Source organism: Mercenaria mercenaria, chromosome 18 (assembly GCF_021730395.1).
Source record: "Mercenaria mercenaria strain notata chromosome 18, MADL_Memer_1, whole genome shotgun sequence".
NCBI classification, from domain to species: domain Eukaryota; kingdom Metazoa; phylum Mollusca; class Bivalvia; order Venerida; family Veneridae; genus Mercenaria; species Mercenaria mercenaria.
The window spans coordinates 41384835-41407114 of NC_069378.1; the positions used below are offsets into that span (position 1 = coordinate 41384835).

Genomic DNA, 22280 nt, shown 5'->3' on the forward strand with positions numbered 1-22280 from the left:
TCTAAAATGGACTTTAATCACAACAAATACATACTACGCACACATCGTCTATAATATATCATGATGTTATATTTAGTTACATTGAAGTTATTTCCCCTTGATGCAGTTACGCCATTTTTTTTCAAATGTTTGGCAAATTGTGTTCCTGCAAAAATCGGATTTATTTCAATGAAAGTCGGATGGAAACGTATTAATTTATTTGATAACATCAATCTACAATATTTTGGTAAGGGTAAATACGTATTGATGCATGCCACTTTTTCTGTTCTTTGTTTTTCTTGTCCAAATAATCAGCATTTGTATAAGAAAATGGGTGGGGTAAGGAATTTACATTATAAAATGTGTTCAGACTAGTTTAGATTTTCAAATTCTCGAGTAGAAACTAAGGTTTATAGAGAAGTGAACAGTACACATAATTGTGAAGATTTACAGTCTGATTAAAATTCATTTGGGGCATGGGCAGATCAATCGCTTCTTCGGGAAACAGGCTGTGTGGTACGCTTAACTGGAGATGGGAGAAGCTACTTGTGATGCAATCCCTCAAACATTTGCTCTTAGCTGTACAGTGTATACATGTGAGAACAAAATACTGAAGTAGAGCTAAATTGTGATTGCCCATTGTGCGCTGACATTGTCATCAACAGTTGCTTTTTTAATACACCTGATGCCTAATGTCTGTACCAATAAAACATGGTCAGAATGTTTGTCAATATTATAATGTTGAATAGTTAAAACTACCCACATGGTCACTTAATCTATTAAACCGGTACCTGTAAACCCTTCTCAGTACAACTCAATACAATACAATATCCATTTATTTTCTCATTTCATATGAACATACATTGTATGACAGAATAAGGATACAATATAACAAATGTTTGTACGAGGCTGTTACATCATACTTACATGTGTTTACATTACAAAATAATAAGAGAAAAAAGAAGAAACAAATATTCTTCTAGCATTTTACAAAACAGTACATATGTATAGATACTATTACATGTGTAGTAATACGTAGTTTAAATCAATACGGCAAATATTAATATGAAGTTGATTATCTTAAGATGTCTAATTCTGAAGGCAAATTTTCATGGCCCTTAATTTGATATAAAATTAAAATATTATAAACCCATTAAAATTGAATCTGACATATTTAATGCGACCATTATTCAATTTTTTAATAATTAACGGCCATTAACAGAGTATTAAAAAATTAATGGCCCTATTAGTCCTTACTAATTAATGGGGAATTAAGGGGTAATTCTTTAATGGCACATTAATTTCATGCCAATTAAAATTTTTCATGGAGTTTTAAGGAGCCTGTTAACTTATTTTAATGGTTCATTTTAAGCAGCTTTTCATGGTCATCAAAGTCATTTTTAATGTATGGCATTAAAACTATGGTCATGAAAATCCCATTAAATAGTAAGAAGTAATGGGTGAATTTTAATGGTGACCTGTTAAAACTCTGTTAAAAACCTTTCAAAAAATTAAGGCTAATTTCATGACCCGTTTAATGGCATGTGCATCCAGTAGTGTGAGGGCAGGGTGCGGTAACTAAAAGTGTGCAGGTATTCAATACCCGCACGCTAGTTACCGCACTGTTGGATAGGAAAGTAAGTCAGCGTGTATGGGCGTGTCTCTAACAGCAGAGAGCGAAGTGTATTTTATTGCCTTTCTGCGCTCGCATAAGTTTATTTTACCTGTCAGAGTTTTACACATTTGTAAAAGCAATGATTTTAAGTACTCATTGAACTGCTGTATATTGCAATGTGGAACGCCTACTGAACTACCATATATGGATGGCTATGATACAAAACAGAAAGAACATTAAAACTCTCGGGTAAACGATTTATACTTGGGGGCTACGCCCCCTCGTACAAAACGTTTACCCGAGAGTTTCAATGCTCTTTCTATTACTTGGCTCTGTGCTATTCATCAATTGCTCTACACAAAACAAAAGGACCCTGAACACATTGTATTGCTTACCTTACCTAGTTATTACCCCAGATAACCCGTTATCTCATTTGGCATAAATTTTACAGGGACACACATTTTGACTATGTTTAGGTAATTAAAATCAGGTAGATCATTAACAATATTTTTTAAATGATTAGACCTTAGTCTACTTACATAGTTTTTGACCTCAAGTACCCGTCATTTTAACTTGATATGCATAACATACCGAAAAGTATTCAAACGCAGATTAGTGACGATCAGATTGAAAACTTGACATCTAGTGTCAACTAACTATTACTTTGATTTGACGTATTGACCTAGCTTTTTCCCAATTGATCCAGTTTCAAATTTTCTCAGATTTTAAACGGATCAACTTTCCAACCAAGTTTCATAAAGATCAGATAGAAAATGTGGCATTTTGAGTGTCATCAATTTATTTTTATAATTTGACATAGATGAACTTGTTTTGACCCGGATAGTCAATTTTAAAGATTTCATAGAGACAAAAATTCTAACAAAGTTTTATGTAAATCAACCAGAATAGTGGGCTCTGGAGTGTTAATAATGTTTTTCTATGATTTGACATAATGACCTTGTTTTTGACCCAGATAGTCAAGTTTCAAGATTTCACAGAGACAAAAATTCTAACAAAGGTTTATGAAGATTAAGCAGAATAGTGGCCTCTAAAGTGTTAAAAATGTTTTTCTATTATTTGACATAGTGACCTTGATTTTGACCAAGATAGTCAAGTTTCAAGATTTAATAGAGCCATAGATTCTAACTAAGGTTTATTAAGATCAAGCCGAATAGTGGCCCTCTGAGTGTTAAAAATGTTTTCTATGATTTGAATTAGTATTAGTTTTTGACTAAGTCATTCGTTTTTTAATTTGATTTGACCTACTTTTCAAACAGACAAACTTCTGGTAGAGAATAATAATGATCAAGTAGAAAACATGGTATCTAGAGTGTAAACAAGTTTTTCTATGATTTCACCGAGCTTATGACATCAGGTAAGTTTTGAATCTGACTTAGATTTCAAAGCGATAAGCATTCTGCCATTTGTATAAGCAATATTTTTCTATGAGTTGACCTAGAGACCTAGTTTAAGATCTGGGGTAAAATAGTTCTGAACTTGTCCTAAATTTAATAGAGACAAACATTCTGATAATGCATTAAGATGCTCTCAAGTAGAAAATGTTAACAAGCTCTTTAAATAATTTGAACTAGTGACATAGTAGCTGTTCTCATATGGCACAGTTTCAAACTTAACCTAGATTACACAGAGACAAAAATTTTTACCTATGATTTGACCTAGTGATAGAGGTTTTGATTTTAAATATTCCAGTTTAGTACTTGATCTAGATTTCATGATACTTAACTTCCGATAAAGCTTAAAAATCAAACAGAAAATATTGGAAAATATTGCCTCTAGAGTGTTAAAAAGTGTTTTTCTACGAATTTTGTTTCAAATTTGACCTTGATTTCATATGGACAAAGTTTCGAAAAGATAAAACAGAAGGGGTTGTCTCTTGAGCGCTAACAAGGTTTCTCTATGATTTGACTTAGTGACCTAGTTTTATACCTCAGATAACCATGTTTTGAAGTTGTCCTATATGTTATGCAGACAAACATTCTGACAAAGTTCCAGAAAGATGATGTAGAGAATGTGACCTCTAGGATGTTAACAAGACGTTCCTATAAACTGACCTAGTGACCTAGCTGTTGACCCCAAATGACCCGATAAAGAACTCTTCTAAAGTTATTTTGAGGAAAACATTCTGGTCAAGTTTCTTTTGAATTAAGCGAGTGTGAACAGTCCAATTATTGACGACGGACGACGACGGATGGTGACGAACGACGGAAGAGGTCGCATGGTGACGAACGACGGACATAAGGTGGTAACAGTTGCACTTTATGTTCAGGTGAGCTTAACTACAAGTTTAATGACATTTACTATTTTAATGACATTGCCTGTGAACTAACACTCTTAAACACACACATAGTCCAGCTCCGTCCAATCAGTAATAGAGCTACTTTGCATTTATTAAGTATATGCGAAATTCTAACACGTCAAAAGCGAATACCTCTTCAGAAATTTATACTGACTGGTCTATTCTGCTACATTTAGAGAAGCATGTTGCAAATAGACTCCTTGTTAAACTGCAGAAACAATAACTGAGATATATATGAACTAAGAAAACAACATAAGTCTTAAGCAGTCATAATACATACAATTAAAATATCAAATGAGGCTCGTTTGTACACAGCTGTACCTTTACTATTTACTGTTTGATCACTCTGAAACTTCATAGAAATAGTAAAGTGTATTTGGTTTCCTACTTGTTCATCCTACTGTACTTTGCTTATTCTCATGGTGCACCTCTACTGATGGCAGCAGCCGTATACTCCAGCCTTAATCCCCTGCCCACATCAACCTGGATAGTCACCTATATCGCGTGCGAACTGATGACAAGGACCATTATTACTTCAAGGTATCCGAGTGCATTTTGGAAGGAAAAAATGTTCTATTTAGACTTTGTAAACGTATCCCTTTTTGATGATAAAATTTTACAGGAGTCTGTAAACCTACTGATGAACTTCCTTTACATCCTGTCTTGTCTGAAATACCGCCTGTATTTCACTATTTAATATAAACCCCTAAATTCGAATCCCATTGCATAAGGGAAAGTATTCAATGGTAGAACTACTTGTATTAGTTGCGACGTTCAATGCAACATAAAGACTCATTTTGACTGAAATAACGGTAAACATGTAGGGACATTACGCTTTTTGTATCAATGTCTGCAGATTCACGCGGGAATGTTTGCGACAGAGACCGAAGGTCGATATAACAAACATATCCCAAGGGCTTCTGCAGACGTAAATACACAGAACAAACGTGTAATGTTGCTATTTTTGCATATAACAAGACACGATGACTAAATGTAATACTTACATATGTGATGACGTTGCGATTCCAGAGCATTATTTAATTATCGTTCTGTTTTCTTGAAAACTTTAAACATGATTTACAAATCCATAACCGGTACCTTGAAATCAACAACACTACCAAAAGCATGTACAGAAGGTTTTTACACGGTCTTTTATATTTCTCGTTATTACAAACATGACATCATGACATTACCCATACGTTTGCATATTACGTAAATATGTGTTGAACAGGAACACACTCTCAAGACTAATAACTTTTCATTCGAAGTATTTTGAGCACGAACACATTTTGAGTACGGATGAGTACGAACGTAGTAAAAAGCTTTCAAAATATATACGAATTCTGCGAGAACTTAGATAAAAACATACCAACTGATACTTCCCAAAACATTAATATACTGAATAGCAAAAGAAACTATCCAGATGTATAACTGGTATATTATGAAATAAAAAAATAATTTTTCAAATTTGAATTGTTTCTTCATACCAAAATTACACTTGAAGATCTGTCCCACAATAGACGTTTGAAAGACTATTTTCTGCGCGTCAGTTGCATTGTAACATCCCAATTGGGGTCTTGCGCTAAATTTGATTCAGTCGTGTGGTGCAACCAACAATATTTTTTAAACTTTATGCTGTTTTTCGAGTTAGCCAATTATCAATATTTTCAATGACAATAAAATTTCACAAAGAAAATTGTTAAATACAGGCGCACGTAAATTTCGTGCAAAACAGTCATTGTGGGACTACTGACTTCACGGTTGATTGATTGTTTTAAAAATTTACACGTGAAGTTCTTCAAGTGTAATGTGATATGAAAAATACAAGTGATTTACAAATTAAAGTTTGTAAATAAAAAATATCCCAGTCATAAAACTGGATAGTTTCTTTTGCTGATCAGTATATAATTCCTGAAAAAAAACGCACAAGTTACACGCAATATAATACATTCACGGCTATCGACAAAAACTGAAATACGCTAATGTTACAAAAAGAGGGTCATGATGACCCTGGATCGCTCACCTGAGTAATATGAGATACATGTTTCAAATGTCAAAGTGATGCTAAAAGATTAAGAAAGTAGGTCAGTATGTCACATTTATGGTCACTGAAAGTCAGTTTTAAGATATGTATGCAAAACTGTATATGTCATCCAAATTTCATGACTGTATCTTACAAAACAAGAAAGTAGGTGACTGAAATTCAGTTTAAAGATCAGTCTGCAAAACTGTACATGTCATCCAAATTTCAAGTCTATATCTTAAAAAAAAACAAGAATGTAGGTCAGTAGGTCATATTCATGGTCACTAAAAGTCAGTTTTAAGATCGGCATGCTAAATTGTACATGTCATCCAAATTTCAAGGCTGCATCATAAAAAACAAGTAGGTCAGTAGGTCGCATTCATGGTCACTGAAAGTCAGTTTGTAGATCGGTGTGCAAAACTGTACATGTCATCCAAATTCCAAGGCTGGATCTTAAGAAAACAAAAATGTAGGTAAGTATTTCACATTCCACATGACCCAGATTCATGAACTGAACTAAAGATCATCAAGGTTAACATTCTGACCAAGTTTCGTGAAGATAAGTCATAAATGTGGCCTCTAGAGTGTTAACAAGCTTTTCCCTTGATTTAACCTGGTGACCTAGCTTTTGACCCTACCTGACCCAGATTTAAACTTGACCTAAAGATCATCAAGATTAACATTCTGATAAAGTTTCATAGAGATATTTTTATAAATGTGGCCTCTACGGTATTAACAATCTTTTCCTTTTTATTTTACCTGGTGACCTAGTTTTTAACCCCACATGACCAAGATTTTAACTTGACCTAGAGATCATCAAGATAAACAGTCTAACAAAGTTTCATAGAGATACTTCATAAATGTGGCCTCTACAGTGTTAACAAGCTTTTCCTTTGATTTGACCTGGTGACCTAGTTTTTTACCCTTCTAACCTAGATTTAAACTTGACTTAAAAAAATCATTCTGATTAACATTCTGACCAAGTTTCATTAACTAAAACTTAAAGATATGGTTTCAAATGTGGCCTCAAGTGTGCTAACTAGCCTTTCCTTTGATTTGACCTGGTGACCTAGTTTTATTTTCCGCCTAACCCAGATTTAAAACGTACCTAAACATTATCAAGATTAACATTTTGACCAAGTTTCATTAAAATATTGTCATAAATGTGGCATCCAGTGTGTTAAATAGCTTTTCATTTGATTTGACCGGGTGAAATAGCTTTTGACACCACCTGACCCAGTTTCCAAAAAGGCATAGACATCATCAAAACAAACATTCTGACAAAGTTTCATAAATATTGTGTCACAACTATAGCCCCCAGAGTGTTCAAAGCTTTACCTGTGATCTGGCCTAGTGACCTAGTTTTTGATCCCAAATGACTTAGTTTCGAACTTGAACTAGAGGTCATCAAGATAAACATTCTGAAAAGTTTCATAAAGACTGAGTGATAACTGTGGCCTCTAGAATGTTCACAAGCTTTTCCTTTGATTTGACCAGGTGACCTAGTTTTTGACCCAACATAACCCAGTTTCAAACTTGACCTAGAAATCATACATATTTCATAAAAATTGGGTCATAATTGTGACCTCTAGAATGTTCACAAGCTTTTCATTTAATCTGGCTTACTGACTTGGTTTAGATATCATCAAGACAAACATTCTGACCAAGTTTCAAAATGACTGGGTCATAACTGTGGTCTCTAGTGTTCACAGGCTTTTCCTGTGACCTAGTTTTTGACCCCATATAACCCAGTTTCGAACTTGACCTAGAAATCATAAAATCATTGTCACTGTCATTGTCATAAAGATAAACATTCTGATTAAGTTTCATAAATATTGGGTCATAACTGTGGCCTCTAGCTTTTCACAAGCTTTTCCTTTGATCTGGCATAATGACTTTTTTTTTAACCAACATGACCCAGTTTCAAACTTGACCTAGAGATCATCAAGACTAACATTCTGACTAACATTCTGACTAAGTTTCTTAAAGATTGGGTCACAACTGTGGCCTCTAGAATGTTCACAAGGCAAATGTTGACGGACGACGGACGACAATGACCGCTCACAATAGCTCACCTTGAGCACTTTGTGCTCTGGTGAGCTAATAAAAGACAATTAATCAATGACAATAAATAGACAGAATATAGTTATGAGATCTCAGTCAAATTGCAGTATCAGTAAGGTCGGAATAGTGGGTATAGAGTAATTTAGCCATTCACAGCCTTTAAATACTCCGAACCATATCGCCGAATTGCCTTAAAAGTTTATTTTGCGGATATTGTACATGTAATAGTCGACAAAAACTTGAAAACTGTATAACTTGAAGGTATTCAACCACTACTCTCTATACCTACTTCTTTGATTTAGATTATAGGAAATAATTAATGAGACAGAAAGGGTAGACAATCTTTATCATTACGTCGACTACAGTTTGTTTGAAAAGGCAAATAAACATGAGTTGTCCATAAGACAGCACGCACGACTTTTCTCAGTGCTTGACTCTGAATTAGAGCTTTGCCAGTAAACACTTTATAAAATGTTAACAAACAAAATCTAAATTAAAAAGGGGCATAACTCTGTCAAAATTCAATCAGAGTAATGGGGATTGTTTCTCCTGGTGTAGACTTTGATAGTAAATAAATATTTTAAGTTTCAAGTCAAAAGCTTTGATAGTTACAGAGATATTTGATTTTATCAAAAAGTTTAACCGACGGCGACGCCGACGCCGACGCCGGGGTGAGTGTAATAGCACATGGTTTTCTTCGAAAAGTCAAGCTAAATATTCTAACAGGTATTTTTAGTGCATTTAAAAGTAATGTGTGGCTAAATTTTGCTTTTTATGACCCGTTAATTTTTTTTTCAATAACATTTAAACTTTATTTACCATGTATTTCAGCTTACAATTCGGGCATTAACTGGAACGATTCGTGACTATGTATTACATACCCTCACTTACAGTGCGTTTGTACTTATGATTTTAATAACCTAGAAACTTATTAACCTTAAAGATGTGCTATAAACGGAAACTTTACTTTTTAAAGGAATTTGAAAATCGTTTGAATGTTTGTTAGATTTGATTCAAGTATTCTTTGTGCTTTCGGATGAAACAAAAATAAATTGTCAGAGGTGCCTCTTAAGTACGCCGCCATAGTACCAAAGCCGCTACTTGTTAAAAGTAATGTGTCACATAGAGTTAGAATTGATTGCTCCAAAAGTGCTGTATACAATCCCTCACAAGCTTCTTTTTTGAAACGTTTTAGCTTTCCTAGCCGGTCAACATGAACAATTGTTCGACTTATTTTAATGTATGATTTAAATCTGGTTTCAGCATGTCTTTTTATATCTTCTGAATCGGAAGCAATATAAATGACATATTTTCGGACATCATCGTACTTTTCCAAAAAGTCAAATATCACAGTCTCATTTGAATATCCCCTAGGACGTGTACTGTCCTCTGGAATGCTTGGATTTTTCCCAATTCGAATATGACTGCATACTAAATGCCTCCCTAGTATTTTATTATCATAGAATTGTACAGCATCCTTCAACAGTCTTTGGTTTGGCTTAAACAGAGTATGCAGTACTAAATGTATTGCTTCTTCATTTGTAATATTCATCAACCATTTAAGTCGTGTTCTAGCTTGATTATGTTGTCTTATCCCATCGATTGCATAGGCGTTTAATCGTAAAACTACTACTTGTTTTGTCCAGTTTCTGTCAAAATCGAAACTTTTAACTTGATTCAGGAATTTCTTTGTATTTCCGTTAACATACTTTAACTCAATGAAGTTTGTCTTTGGGACAGTCTTCAGAAAGTCAGTACACATTGACCAATTGTAAATATTTGACAAGAGAAAGTTGTTTAGCTCGCACGGAGTTGTCATATCGACGACAAAAGTTCTATTTGTAAGTAATGCCAGGAGAAAAGAGGACACAATTCCTTTCTGACGGTCAGCCAAACCTCCACATGAACTCGAGGAATCACATTTGAATACCAAAAACCTCTGACAACGACAGTGCTCTATACTTATAGCTTTTATATTCTCTAGATTGTCCTCTGTCAACAAACGGCCGCCTTTATAAACTGAGAGATTTGTAAGATGTTCGTTCCAGACTCGATGCTCAAACTGTTGAATGGCAGAATCTTGGTTTTTACTAATGAAGTTGCCGGTTACACGTATGTCCAATATGTTTAATTGCAGAAGTACCACGAACACGAACAATCCTGCCAACACCTGAATAATAATAAATTTGTTTAATAACAAATTTTTGTCTATAAGATACAAATCTGATTATATTAATTTAAACTAACTAAATTGCATATGCTTGTTCTAGCTGAAAAGGCAATTATTCTGTAAGACCTACAAAACTTTTGCAGAGTACATGCTTAGGGAATAATTTACAATATATAACCTACTGATCAAAACGTTTTCAAGATTTCACTTTGATGTTGTTTTTGTAACTAGTTACACAAGTCTCATTTACTAGATATTGACTGCAGAAAATAAAATTCAAATAAGGATATCGTCAATCATTACATATTGCTGCAGTCGGAAAGCACAGTTGCATTCTTGCATTTAGTAGAGACAAATAATTGTAACAGCATTTTAATCACGTTTGTAATCACGCATATTAATAAAGCTCTTTTGTAAATTGCTATCATAAATGTTTTGATATTTTGAAAAGTTTCTTTCATTCATTTTTGTTTTGGTCATATCACAACATGTTCTATTTAAGTTTAGATAAAATCTTTATCACGTTCAAAATGTTATATGCTTATCGTTCACTAATATTTTCTGTATTATATTTATTTAACTGTAGAATACCCTCGTCTAACTGATGTTTTAATTTAAAGTATATATGCATGTTAAGCTGCAAACACAATTAACTGTCATATCAAATTACATCCATTTACATGAAGTTGATATGTGACATTTGCGGGTCAGTTCATTACCTTGGTGCCAATGTATCGATACGAATTGTACATGCACATATTCTTTGGGGAACTTTAATGCCCACTTATTTTTTACTTGAGATATTCCCTTTGTGTACTTTACAATACTACAACTGCGTTTGTTAGTTTTTGTTTAATCTATAAATTCAAGTCTGAAATTTTGAGTTTAGGATAAGCTCATTAATATAAGGTTTATAAAGTCCTGAAACTCATATCTGAGGCCACGGAGCTGCCGCGTGAGTGTGAATCAAACAGTGTCATCAGCACGTGAGCTTACGTGTAGTGTCCCCCAGGGAAGCTGTTTAGGGCCGTGGCTCTATCTCACGTACGCAGGAACGATTTTTGACATTGTTCCCCCGTCCATTTCCGTCTTTGGCTTTGCCGACGACCACACCGCAAGCACACGTTTTAAGCCCGAACCATCCATCGAGGCTAAATCCATTGGTGAACTAGAGGAGTTTGCTACAGATTCAAATGAGTGGATGAACAGTAACAAACTAAAAATGAATTCCTCAAAAACTGAACATATTGCCTTTGGAAGTGCGCCTCAGTTGAATAAGTTAAACATTCACGAGATAGATATTTGTGGTGATAAAATCAAGAGACAGAGTAACATCAGATATTTGGGGGCCTATTTGGACGAAACTTTAACTTTCAAAGAGCATATAAAAATAAAGTGTAGAACGGCAATGTTGAATTTTTTCCGAATCAAAAACATTCGCAAATATTTGACTCAGGATGCAACTGAAACCTTAGTGCTATCGCTGGTTATTTCGCATTTAGACTACTGTAATGTTATTTTATACGGTATTTCTGATTGTGACATCGCAAAACTGCAACGCATTCAAAATATGTGTGCGAAGTTAGTTCTGAATCGTAGAAGAAGAGACAGTTCTAAGCAGGCACTCTACGATTTGCACTGGCTGCCGATCAAAGCCAGAATAAACTTTAAGATCTTGACGTACATGTTCAATTGCCATGTTGGAAATGCGCCTGCATATTTGATTGAACTCTTAACACCGAAAATCCCCCAGCGCTCCCTCAAATCCTCGGAGTCATCAGTTGACTGTTACATCGTCCCTTTCAACAAGCGAAAAACTTTTAGTGATAGAAGCTTTAGTACTATAGGGCCAAAGTTGTGGAACAATTTGCCGTTGAACATCAGACAAAGTTCTTTAATTGACTGCTTTAGGAAAAGGTTGAAAACGCATTTCTTCAGAGACTACTTTGCATTATTCTAAGTTTTGACTGAGTTTTAAACAATGATGCTGGTGACAGTGATAGAAATTTAATGTTTGTCTGTGATAATTGTATGTTAGTAATATTTTAAAATATAGTATTATCATTGACTTTAAATTAATAATTGCTAATTTGATTCGTTTTAATTAATCTTATTTAAAATATTTTATATTTAATATTTTATTTCAACTTGTATTGTAAAACGCCATTGAATATGTTTTAAATGTAGAAATAGGCGTTTAAGCAAATAAACCAGTTTCAGTTTCAGTTTCAAACTGTTTAAATGCTTTGCACGGATTTCATGGATGAAAAGATCAATAAATTCATCTTGATAAACAGTAAATATGTAGCGTCAATTTGAACTAAAGCTCCGCATACGATAAAGTAATCTAACACGTAACTATACAAAAATAAGTTTGAATTATAAAAATATTACTTCAATGTGCTTATTAATATTTTCAGCGTTTGAGTATCTGATAGCACACAGTGTTATCATTTTCTGTAATTCGAAAACGACCGCAGTTTGTTTTTAAATTTTAAAGTTAGCTGTAATCAAAACAATTTAATACTAAGCAACAGGGCACGGCTTCAAACTGTAATTATATCTTATTGCATATTTTTTCTTCTCAAGTTTAAAACTCAAAATAATATTGGAATTTATAGTGATATTTTCATAAAATAAACCAAATGACATATACATTTTATTGGTAGTTTTGAATTAGGTTTTGGACAAAATTCACCGAAGAATAGTGTAGAACTTGTCTTAAAAATGGCATTACGTTTAACTTGTTGGTGGATTTTTTGTCGTTAAGTAATATGAGCCGTGCCATGAGAAAACCAACATAGTGGCTTTGCGACCAGTATGGATCCAGACCAGCCTGCGCATCCGCGCAGTCTGGTCAGGCTCCATGCTGTTCGCTTTTAAAGCCTATTGGAATTGGAGAAACTGTTAGCGAACAGCATGGAGCCTGACCAGACTGCGCGGGTGCGCAGGCTGGTCTGGATCCATGCTGGTCGCAAAGCCACTATGTTGGTTTTCTCATGGCACGGCTCATATAATGTTTAAACTTAATTATGTAATGAATACCATGTAAAAAGTTCGAATCTCGAAAGGTTCTTTCAATTTCGAACAAGACTTTTATTCGCGGAAAACACATGCAGTTTTGTCATATTCTATCCATTTAAAGTATATAAACTGCATATTTTACTTAGTCGAAATTGATCAATACCAATTAGTGATAATATAAACCTTAAGGTATCTAATTTTCATACATTATTCAACATAGAAAAGCTGTCTAACATTTAAGAATAATTTTCTATGAAATATAATATGCTTTGTAGGCAGAGTTTTGATAATTAAAACAAGAACTGTATGAATATAATTTCCTCAATGGAACAATAGGCTAAACAAAATACGTGAACACTATGCACATCATTTACGTGTAATCAATTAATCAAGTACCAGGACAGCTGTTTATAGACAACTCTTTAGATACTTTCATGTTGTATTATACGAATATGGACAAGTGTCTATTATCTAATGATACAATTATTACCGTTGCTATGAATTTACAACATGGGTATATGAATTAAATTAAGACAGAATTTAACACTTGAATCTAATAATATGATTTTGAATTTGTAGGTTGTTGTACTTAAACGCAGCAGTTTTGTACATATCATTAAACAATTGAGACAAAAAAGAGCTTTAATTATTTTCACTTGAATTTTGCTGGGTTTAGTTCAGGGTTAAGGTACCAGCCACCAACTCGTCATAAAACTATTACGAAAGGCTCCTACGTATAGTGACACTAGGAACGAAAATAATGTTCTCAATAACATTGATGCAGATATGTGATATAACTTTTAAAACATGAAAACCATAATTCTAAAACATATTTTTCAAACAAAATTTATAATTCGAATAGATACGTCCATGTATTTCAAAGATTAAAGCCTTGATATTTTTAAGCAGATATCAACAATATAAATAAATAAGAATATCAAGTGAATCTGAGCTATAAATTGCCGAGAACGATGATTAGTTTCTAAAAGTTAAGGAAACTCTAATGCTAACGATGAAATTTATACAAACCAACAGGACCCGTTTTAGTACCGACATGTCACATCCAGCCATCGGTGTTCAAAATCTTGTAATTCAGTCACACGTTTTTATTCCGTTTGATTTATGTATATTTTTACAGTCAAAAGTCTTCACTTTATGTCGTTATATATTCAAGTTGAAAAAGAAATGTAAATAAACACTGAATTTAACCAAGAAATAAAACACAATTTTCTCTGTTATGCAACAGTTGAACTAAAACGCACGTAAGACTGGTAAGGAAGTTATACGCCTCTATTGTAACAGGTTGTCTATACTTTAAAGGTGGTTGCGTTCTCCTCCCTTTGAATAAGGTAGTAACTTAAAAGCATGAGAATTTCATTCAATTTCTGAATCAATAAAATTTCTATTTGTTTATTTCCTTTGATAGACATCGGGATATTTCAATAATCTGAAAGCAAATTTTAAAACTGTTTGCGGCCTCGGAATTGAATTAATTTATTTCCAGTCTCTCTTTGTTGTGCAGCCATGATAGACAAAGGAAAGTTATGATTATTTTACAATATTTCTGATATAGTTCGGCTAACTATGTAGTTACTGTTGTAAATGCAAATTTTAACAAATGTAATAATAAACAGTTTTTAAATTCATATTTTTCTCTAGGCTAAGTATGATTACTGAATTCATACCTATGCTGAAATAAATCTGTCTTGGTTAGACTAACAGGTTAAGAAAATACATTTTACAAAATAACATCAGTAAAAATGAAACATGCATAAAGAATTCAGTAAACAGAAATTAGTGTAAATGATCAAATGTTTAAGTCCTGAACAAATACATTACTTTACCAATATCTAGGTTCAGCAGTATATCAGCATATCACAGAAACGCTTGGTTAAGGAGCATTTTTACCCACAATCTACCTGCCTAATACATGTTTTACCTTACTGCCCTTTACCATTGGATACTTAAAATATTCTCAAAAGTTGTCCCCTTTTATAAAAAATTGCCATTTGTAAAGAAATAAAAAACAATTGTAACCTTATTATGTGAAGTTTAAGCACTGGGACATTATTGCAATTGCATCAAAACAAAGAATTGTAACAGTTCTTTAACAATGGTGAGTGTTTAAAGGCGTTGAATTGTCCTGAAGTATGCCCATTTCATGCAGTCCCTTTCCAGAATTCAATACATATGTGAGCAAGTTGATGATGTTTTTGTATAATTATATGCAATATATATGTTTTATATACTTTTTAAATTTCAAGTAAAACAACTCTTTCTTTCTATAATTTGGTGATCCCAAAACCTGAACATAACTCTTAATAAAAACACGAGCATTACATGTAAGTGATTGTAAAGGTCAATGGTCTTCATCATTAAGCCAGGTCCATTTTAGTACGAGTTCAAAATTCTAGGATGTTCCTTGGTTCTTTGTTTATAAATTATTGTTATTTAGATGTATATATATTTGAAACAGATCGAAGATTACAATCTTTGAAGAACTATTCGCAAAACTTAAATATGGGCGGGTTAATAGACTGGGTAAAATATGGCTCAAGATGTATTTTTCTGGTTTTCTTTTAATAAAGTACGAAATAACATCCTTGCTTGAAACATCACATTTTTATGACACGAATATTGTAGTTTAATACTTAAAGACACTATACATGTACGTAATAAAATTTAAATGAAAAAGAATTCGATAATCGCGGACATTTCTGATATAAGTTTTCAGTGAACTGCTTCAAAGCCTTTGCGAATGTCACTTTTGAAAGTAATAGGCAAAAGCAATTAAATTTTATCTTGCACCATTACCTTTTAACAAGTCCCTTGTTGACCACTTATCACTGTATTGTTCTTAAAGTGCGCTGTAATCAGTGTGCTTGTATTTTCAGTGTGTCAAGCCTTTTAAGTTAAAACCCTTCCTATGTATGTGTGTGTATTCTGTGCAAGCGTGAGATATACAGTTTAAATACCACGTGCATACTTTAAGTTCTAAGTTTGAGAAGAGGAACTGTGGGATGAAGCCTACCGGGACCAAACATGAACAAAATAGTTTTGAATAAACTTGTACAACCTCATACTTTAAAACCAACACCTTTCACAAATGATGACTGAAAACTTCCTCCTGTTTAGATTAAATTGTACAACACTCGGGCTACTTTTAGTCGATATAATGGTATAACTGTTATATGATACAACTGTTTTGTAGTATAAGCGCAGTTGTAAATCAATAAAACAGCGTATCAGCTCATTTTAATTTGTATGAAGGTCGAAAACGGATGCAAAATAACATTCCCTACATGTTTTAAATCAGAGCTTTTTTATGGGATTTTATTACCTGAAGAGCTAACGTACGAAATGAGAATTCAAGCAATGAAATATCATTATGATGGCGCTGTAGTTTACTTATGTTGAATAATTAATATTTATTTATTTATTTTGTTGGGTTTAACGTCACACAATAATAGGTCATATGGCGATTTTCTAGCTTTGATGGTGGAGGAAGACCCAATGTGCCCCTCCGTGCATTATTTCATTACGGGCGGGCACCTGGATAGAACCATCGACCTTTCATAAGCCAGCTTGATGACTTCCTCACATGACGAACTCAACACCCCGAGTGAGGCTCGAACCCACATCGATGAGGGGTAAGTGGTTGGGCAAGTCAGCGACCGTAACCATTCGGCCACGAAGGTCCCCGTTGAATAATTAAAGGACAATAAATCAGTCACTGTGAAAATCATTCAACCGAAACATGAAGATAATATGCGCATCTCCTCCTGTTAGTAAATCATCCTATGAAGTATGGCTAAATTCCAACCAGTGGTTGTTGAGAAATATTCCAGACAGGAATTGTACTGTAATATACTACTACGGAATAGTCAAAGGGCAATAACACGATGAAACATCACCTGATCGGAATACGAAGGTAATATACGCATTTCTTCTTGAATTGAAGCTTTCTATGAAGTATAGATAAATTCGAACCGGTGGTGAAATACTCCGGACAAGAATTGTACTATTGCATACTATTGTTGAATAATCAAAGGGCAATAACTGGGTGAAAACTCATCCAACCGGAACACGAAGATTATATGCGTATCTCCTCTTGATAGTAAAGCTTCCTATGAAGTACGCTGAGAAATATTAAAGACAAGAAATGTACTATAGTATACTACTGCTGAATAATCAAAGGGCAATAACTCGACGAAAAAATCTCCTGATCGGAATACGAAGATAATATGCGCATCTCTTCTTAATAGTGAAACTGACTATGAAGTATGGGTAAATTCCAACCAGCGGTTCCGGAGAGATATTCCGGCCAATAATTGTACTATATTATACTATTTGTAAATAATCAAAGGTCAATAACTCAATCGAAAACCATCTGACCAAAACATGAACATAATATCCACATTTCCTTTTGATAGAAAAGCTTCTTATGAAGTTTCATTAAATTCCAAGAACAAGAATTGTACCATAGTGTACTATTGTTGAATAATCAAAGGGTTGTAACTTAATGAAAAATCATCCGACCATAACACGAAGATGATATGCGCATCTCCTCTGGATAGTAAAGCTTCATATGAAGTATTGCTTACTAAAATAATTCAAACCTGTTGATCCTGAGAAATACTCCGGACAAGAATTGTCACACATATCTGATCAAACGTTTTAATATATTTTTTGAAAAATGTAGAATAAAACATATTTAAGGTACTTCCGCCATCTTGAATTTAGAGTGACTTTCATTTGCGGTGTGAAAATATAGTGAACCGAAACTTTCAAATGCATCTGTTCCATAGCACAAAAACAACTCAGTTTGCAAGACCTCAACTAAAAGTAACTGTATAAAAAGTTAAACTGAAATTTGAAAATAAAGCAGATATTTTACCTGTTATATTCCAAATTTTCGGTAACATTTATAAATCATTTTCAATTACTTTATTAGAATATCATGAATGGCAAAAGTTAGTTCAAAGTTTCAATTAATGCATAGGAGAATTGTCATACTAAATAGAACTAAACTTATTCCAAAATCTGTTTTCAAATCAAGCCAGATAACTTAAGCTGAACAATTTGACTTTACGGGTCTAAAGAAGAAGGTTGTTAATTTCATAAAGTTTCTTTCCCCCATTTGTTTCTCATGGAATGGGATTCTTTGAACAACTTTGGTAGAAGACTATACATAAAACATCCAGACCAAGTTTCATGAACTTCAGTCCAGTAGTTTTGGAGGAGATGTTGTTTGAAGAAAAGTATGAAAGGCAGTGAGTGATCCCTTTCTGCTCAGTTACGCTAACAAGAAAAACACATTTTCCTTTTGGTCAGTCTTAGAAGAACGTAACGGAATTAAGCTGGCAATCTGCATCTCGCCTTATTTTTTCCACTGACAGGTGTGATTCTCACATGCAATGACATAACTGGAAGATTCGAATTCGAGGTCAAATATTACGCCATAATTCTGTTGCGCTGAAAAAACGTACACACCGAAAACTTTATACAAAAGTATGATTGGTTAAATTGTGTAAAAATGAATAAATGTTAAGGTGAGGTGTGCAAGTGAATAACGTTTTCTGTTTTAAACCTATATATAAAAACACACACCCCGCAGTTTGATTAATAAATAAGGCGTTAAGACAGTTATACGGCATATAAAGATAAATAAAGAATCCGTTCAGACATGGAGGATACAAAACGCAACCAGGGTCAAATGGACAATTGGTATTCTTGTAATGAAAAGATATACTAGTGGGTGTATATTATAAATTCTTCGGCAAAATACATTAAAACACCTCACCAAAATCTAGTTTTAGCGCACACTTGGACATAACGTTATGATAAAATACGAGTAAAACGATCTGTATACAAAATAAGGTTAGAAGTTGGACACCGTTTCGAAAGGGTCAGTAACCATATTTGGGAACAGTATACTAGTAACTGTAGGTTTAAATGCGTTTATGACTGACAAACCTAACAAAATGTCCACTTGTCTGGCGGGGCAGTCTAAAAGAAGTAATACTGCTCTTTGTTGATTTCGAGGACTGATGACCAAAGGATAATAGGTAAGGGCAGATACTCAGAAGCACAGAGCACCACAAACACAGCCTCAGAGCCACGCATTTTCGAAGTAGGCAGATTGTGTAAAGTATAGCGTACAGATATCATAAATGTAAGAGCTCCTTATTCACCAAAAATTTCAGTAATTTTAGAAGATAATCTGAAGTATAAATTGGAACGACTAGGCAACATTTAAGAACTTACTTTCAGTGTCAATTACAATTACTTTTATATAAGTACAAACTTTTATTGACAAACAAAGAAATCATCGTTCCGCGCCAGATATGAAATGCCGAACAAAAGAAGATGCAAGAACAGTAAATTTTCTTCTTTACATAAATAGGTAACAAGAAATACAGGTCAGTATAACATGGTGGCATAGAAAACAACGGTTACTGTATTTTATCTTTCATAAGCTGTAATAGTGAATACGAAGATGTTAATTCCATAACGGGCTTATTATAAATCGGCCAAGGAGACCAAACGTAAACTACGTGACTAGTATATTGATATTGTAAATAATAATATTGATCATAATTTTCATGATTACACTCTTTACCCTAACGGTATACAAAGTGCATTTATACATGTTTTAACCAGATTGGTAACCTAAATACTTTCATTTACAGTCATTTATAATTGTGTTCACAATTATTAGCAGGTTGAACGTTGTTCATAGCTATGTAGACTTTTCGTAAGGCTTTTATGTTAACTATTTCGCTCGTACGCAGAATCTTCAAATAGATTTAATATTAGCTAATTGATTAACTTTTGATTCTTTTAGATTTGACTAAGGGGAACTATTCAAAACTTATTATAAAAAAATAAATTTAGAATAGTTCTTTCCCTTGTTATGTATATATTCGATGAAGTCATTACTTTACTTTTTAAGACATCTTCTGTGTTTTTGTCGTTTAAATACGCTAATAACCAAAGCAATCATTTGAATAGTTTTAAAATTGTTCTACAATATATCTGCTGTTATGTATCACAGACACTTGGGGTCAGGACCCCACGCTACTCTGCCCCTGCCAACTGTTGGCTGTTTTTGGTCCTGACCTCAAGTGTTTGTTTATCTATATATTGCCTATATTGCCTATATTTAGTACTGCATTTCAAACATGCACTTGTATGTCTACTTACAATAAGTAACTTAAGTTTTGCATTTTAAGTTTTTATGTTGCATTTATCTTTCTGAATGACGTTTCATTACTAAGCTTATTCCAGGCCATGTTAACCATACGGATAAATACGGAATCCTGTTGGGGCCATTTATTATGTCGCCGTCGCATTTGTGGGGTCGACACACGACAACGCGAACTGACATAGCGACATGACGGAGTGACACTCGACAATCGCAAACGACGGCGACAATCCTAAACGACAATGTCGCGATATCCACTTTGAAATGTCGCGTTTCAAAAGCACGATATATCGCGATGTCACTTCGCGTTGTCGAGCGTCGTATCGCATTGTCGCTATGTCACTTCGTAATGTCGTGTGCAACGCGACGGCGACATTATCAATTGACATGCGATAATCACAAACGACGCTCGACAACGCGAAGGACATTTTCCAAATGTCGTATCGTATGTCGCGTGTCGCGGGTTTGGGTGAGTGTCGACGCGCGAAAATTCCAAACGATACACGAAATTCCAGGATTCCGTAGATAAATGCTTTTCAATAGGACATCAAATTAAGACGAATTACATCGATGATTTTCTGCCGTTGTACGTTTTGCTGAAGTACACAGACATGTACCATTGCTTAACTTCCACGCTCATTAACGGCTAAGTTCACGACGACCTCTGGGGTTGAGTAGAGACCGACTCTATAATCGATAACCCACTTGAACGGTGTAAGTTAGTACACAATTCGTACCTTCCTTGTTGCGGAGCTGAACTCCTCAAACTCCGTTACGAGGCAGGGTTTATTGGTTCCTGGCTTTTCATCACAGCACTCAATGTTTATAGACAACTCTTTAGATACTTTCATGTTGTATTATACGAATATGGACATGTGTCTATTATCTAATGATACAATTATTACCGTTGCTATGAATTTACAACATGGGTATATGAATTAAATTAAGACAGAATTTAACACTTGAATCTTTTAATATGATTTTGAATTTGTAGGCTGTTGTAATTAAACGCAGTAGTTTTGTACATATCATTAAACAGGGTTTAAGATAGATATCAGCCACCAACTCGTCATAAAACTATTACGAAAGGTTCCAACGCGTTGTGACACTAGGAACGAAAATAATGTTCTTCAATAACATCGATGCAAGTATGTGATATAATATGTGTAGATAAATCTAAAACATATTTTTCAAATAATATTAATAATTCTAATAGATAAGTCCATGTATTTTAAAGTTTAAAGCCTTGATATTTTTAAGCAGATATCAACAATATAAATTAATAAGAATATCAGGCGAATCTGAGCTATAAATTGCCAAGAACGATGATTAATTTCTGAAACTTAAAGAAAACCTAATGCTAACAATGAAAGTTATACAAACCAACAGGACCCGTTTTAGTACCGACATGTCACATCCAGCCATCGATGTTCAAATTTATCTTGTAATTCAGATTAATCCGTTTGATATATGTACATTTTAGTAATCAAACGTCTCTACTTTATATACGTTATATATTCAAGTTGAAAAAAATGGAAATAAACACTTAATTAAAACAACAAATAAAACCCAGTTTTCTTTGTTAAGTTGAACTAACACGCACGTAGACTGGTATACGGCTCTACTGTAAGATGATAGTAGGTTGCATATACTTTAACTAAAAACTTCCTCCTGTTTAGATTAAATTGTACAACACTCGGGTAACTTTTAGTCTATCTAATGTAACAAATTTTATATGATACACTTGTTTTGTAATTTAAGCTCAGTCCTAAATCAATAATAAAGCGTGTCAGCTCATTTTCGTTTGTATGAGCGAAAACTGATGCAAAATAACATTTCCTACATTTTTTTTAAAATCAGCTGTGTGAAGTTGGCTAAACA

General features: G+C 33.8%; 1 protein-coding gene across 2 annotated transcripts; it reads right to left on the minus strand.

The window, feature by feature from the left end:
* Positions 1–797: 797 nt before the first annotated feature.
* On the minus strand, positions 798–22022 carry LOC123538759 (uncharacterized). 2 transcript variants are annotated; one of them, XM_045323064.2, is made up of 2 exons: positions 21783–22022; positions 798–10168 (listed from the first exon to the last, which is right to left on the minus strand). In XM_045323064.2, the coding sequence occupies exons 1-2, from the start codon at positions 21822–21824 to the stop codon at positions 8969–8971; spliced, it is 1242 nt and encodes a 413-aa protein (XP_045178999.2). In that variant the 5' UTR covers positions 21825–22022; the 3' UTR covers positions 798–8968. The 2 variants fall into 2 exon arrangements, with proteins under 2 accessions (XP_045178999.2, XP_045178997.1); XM_045323062.2 differs by lacking the exon at positions 21783–22022 and adding an exon at positions 14222–14480.
* Positions 22023–22280: the final 258 nt, after the last annotated feature.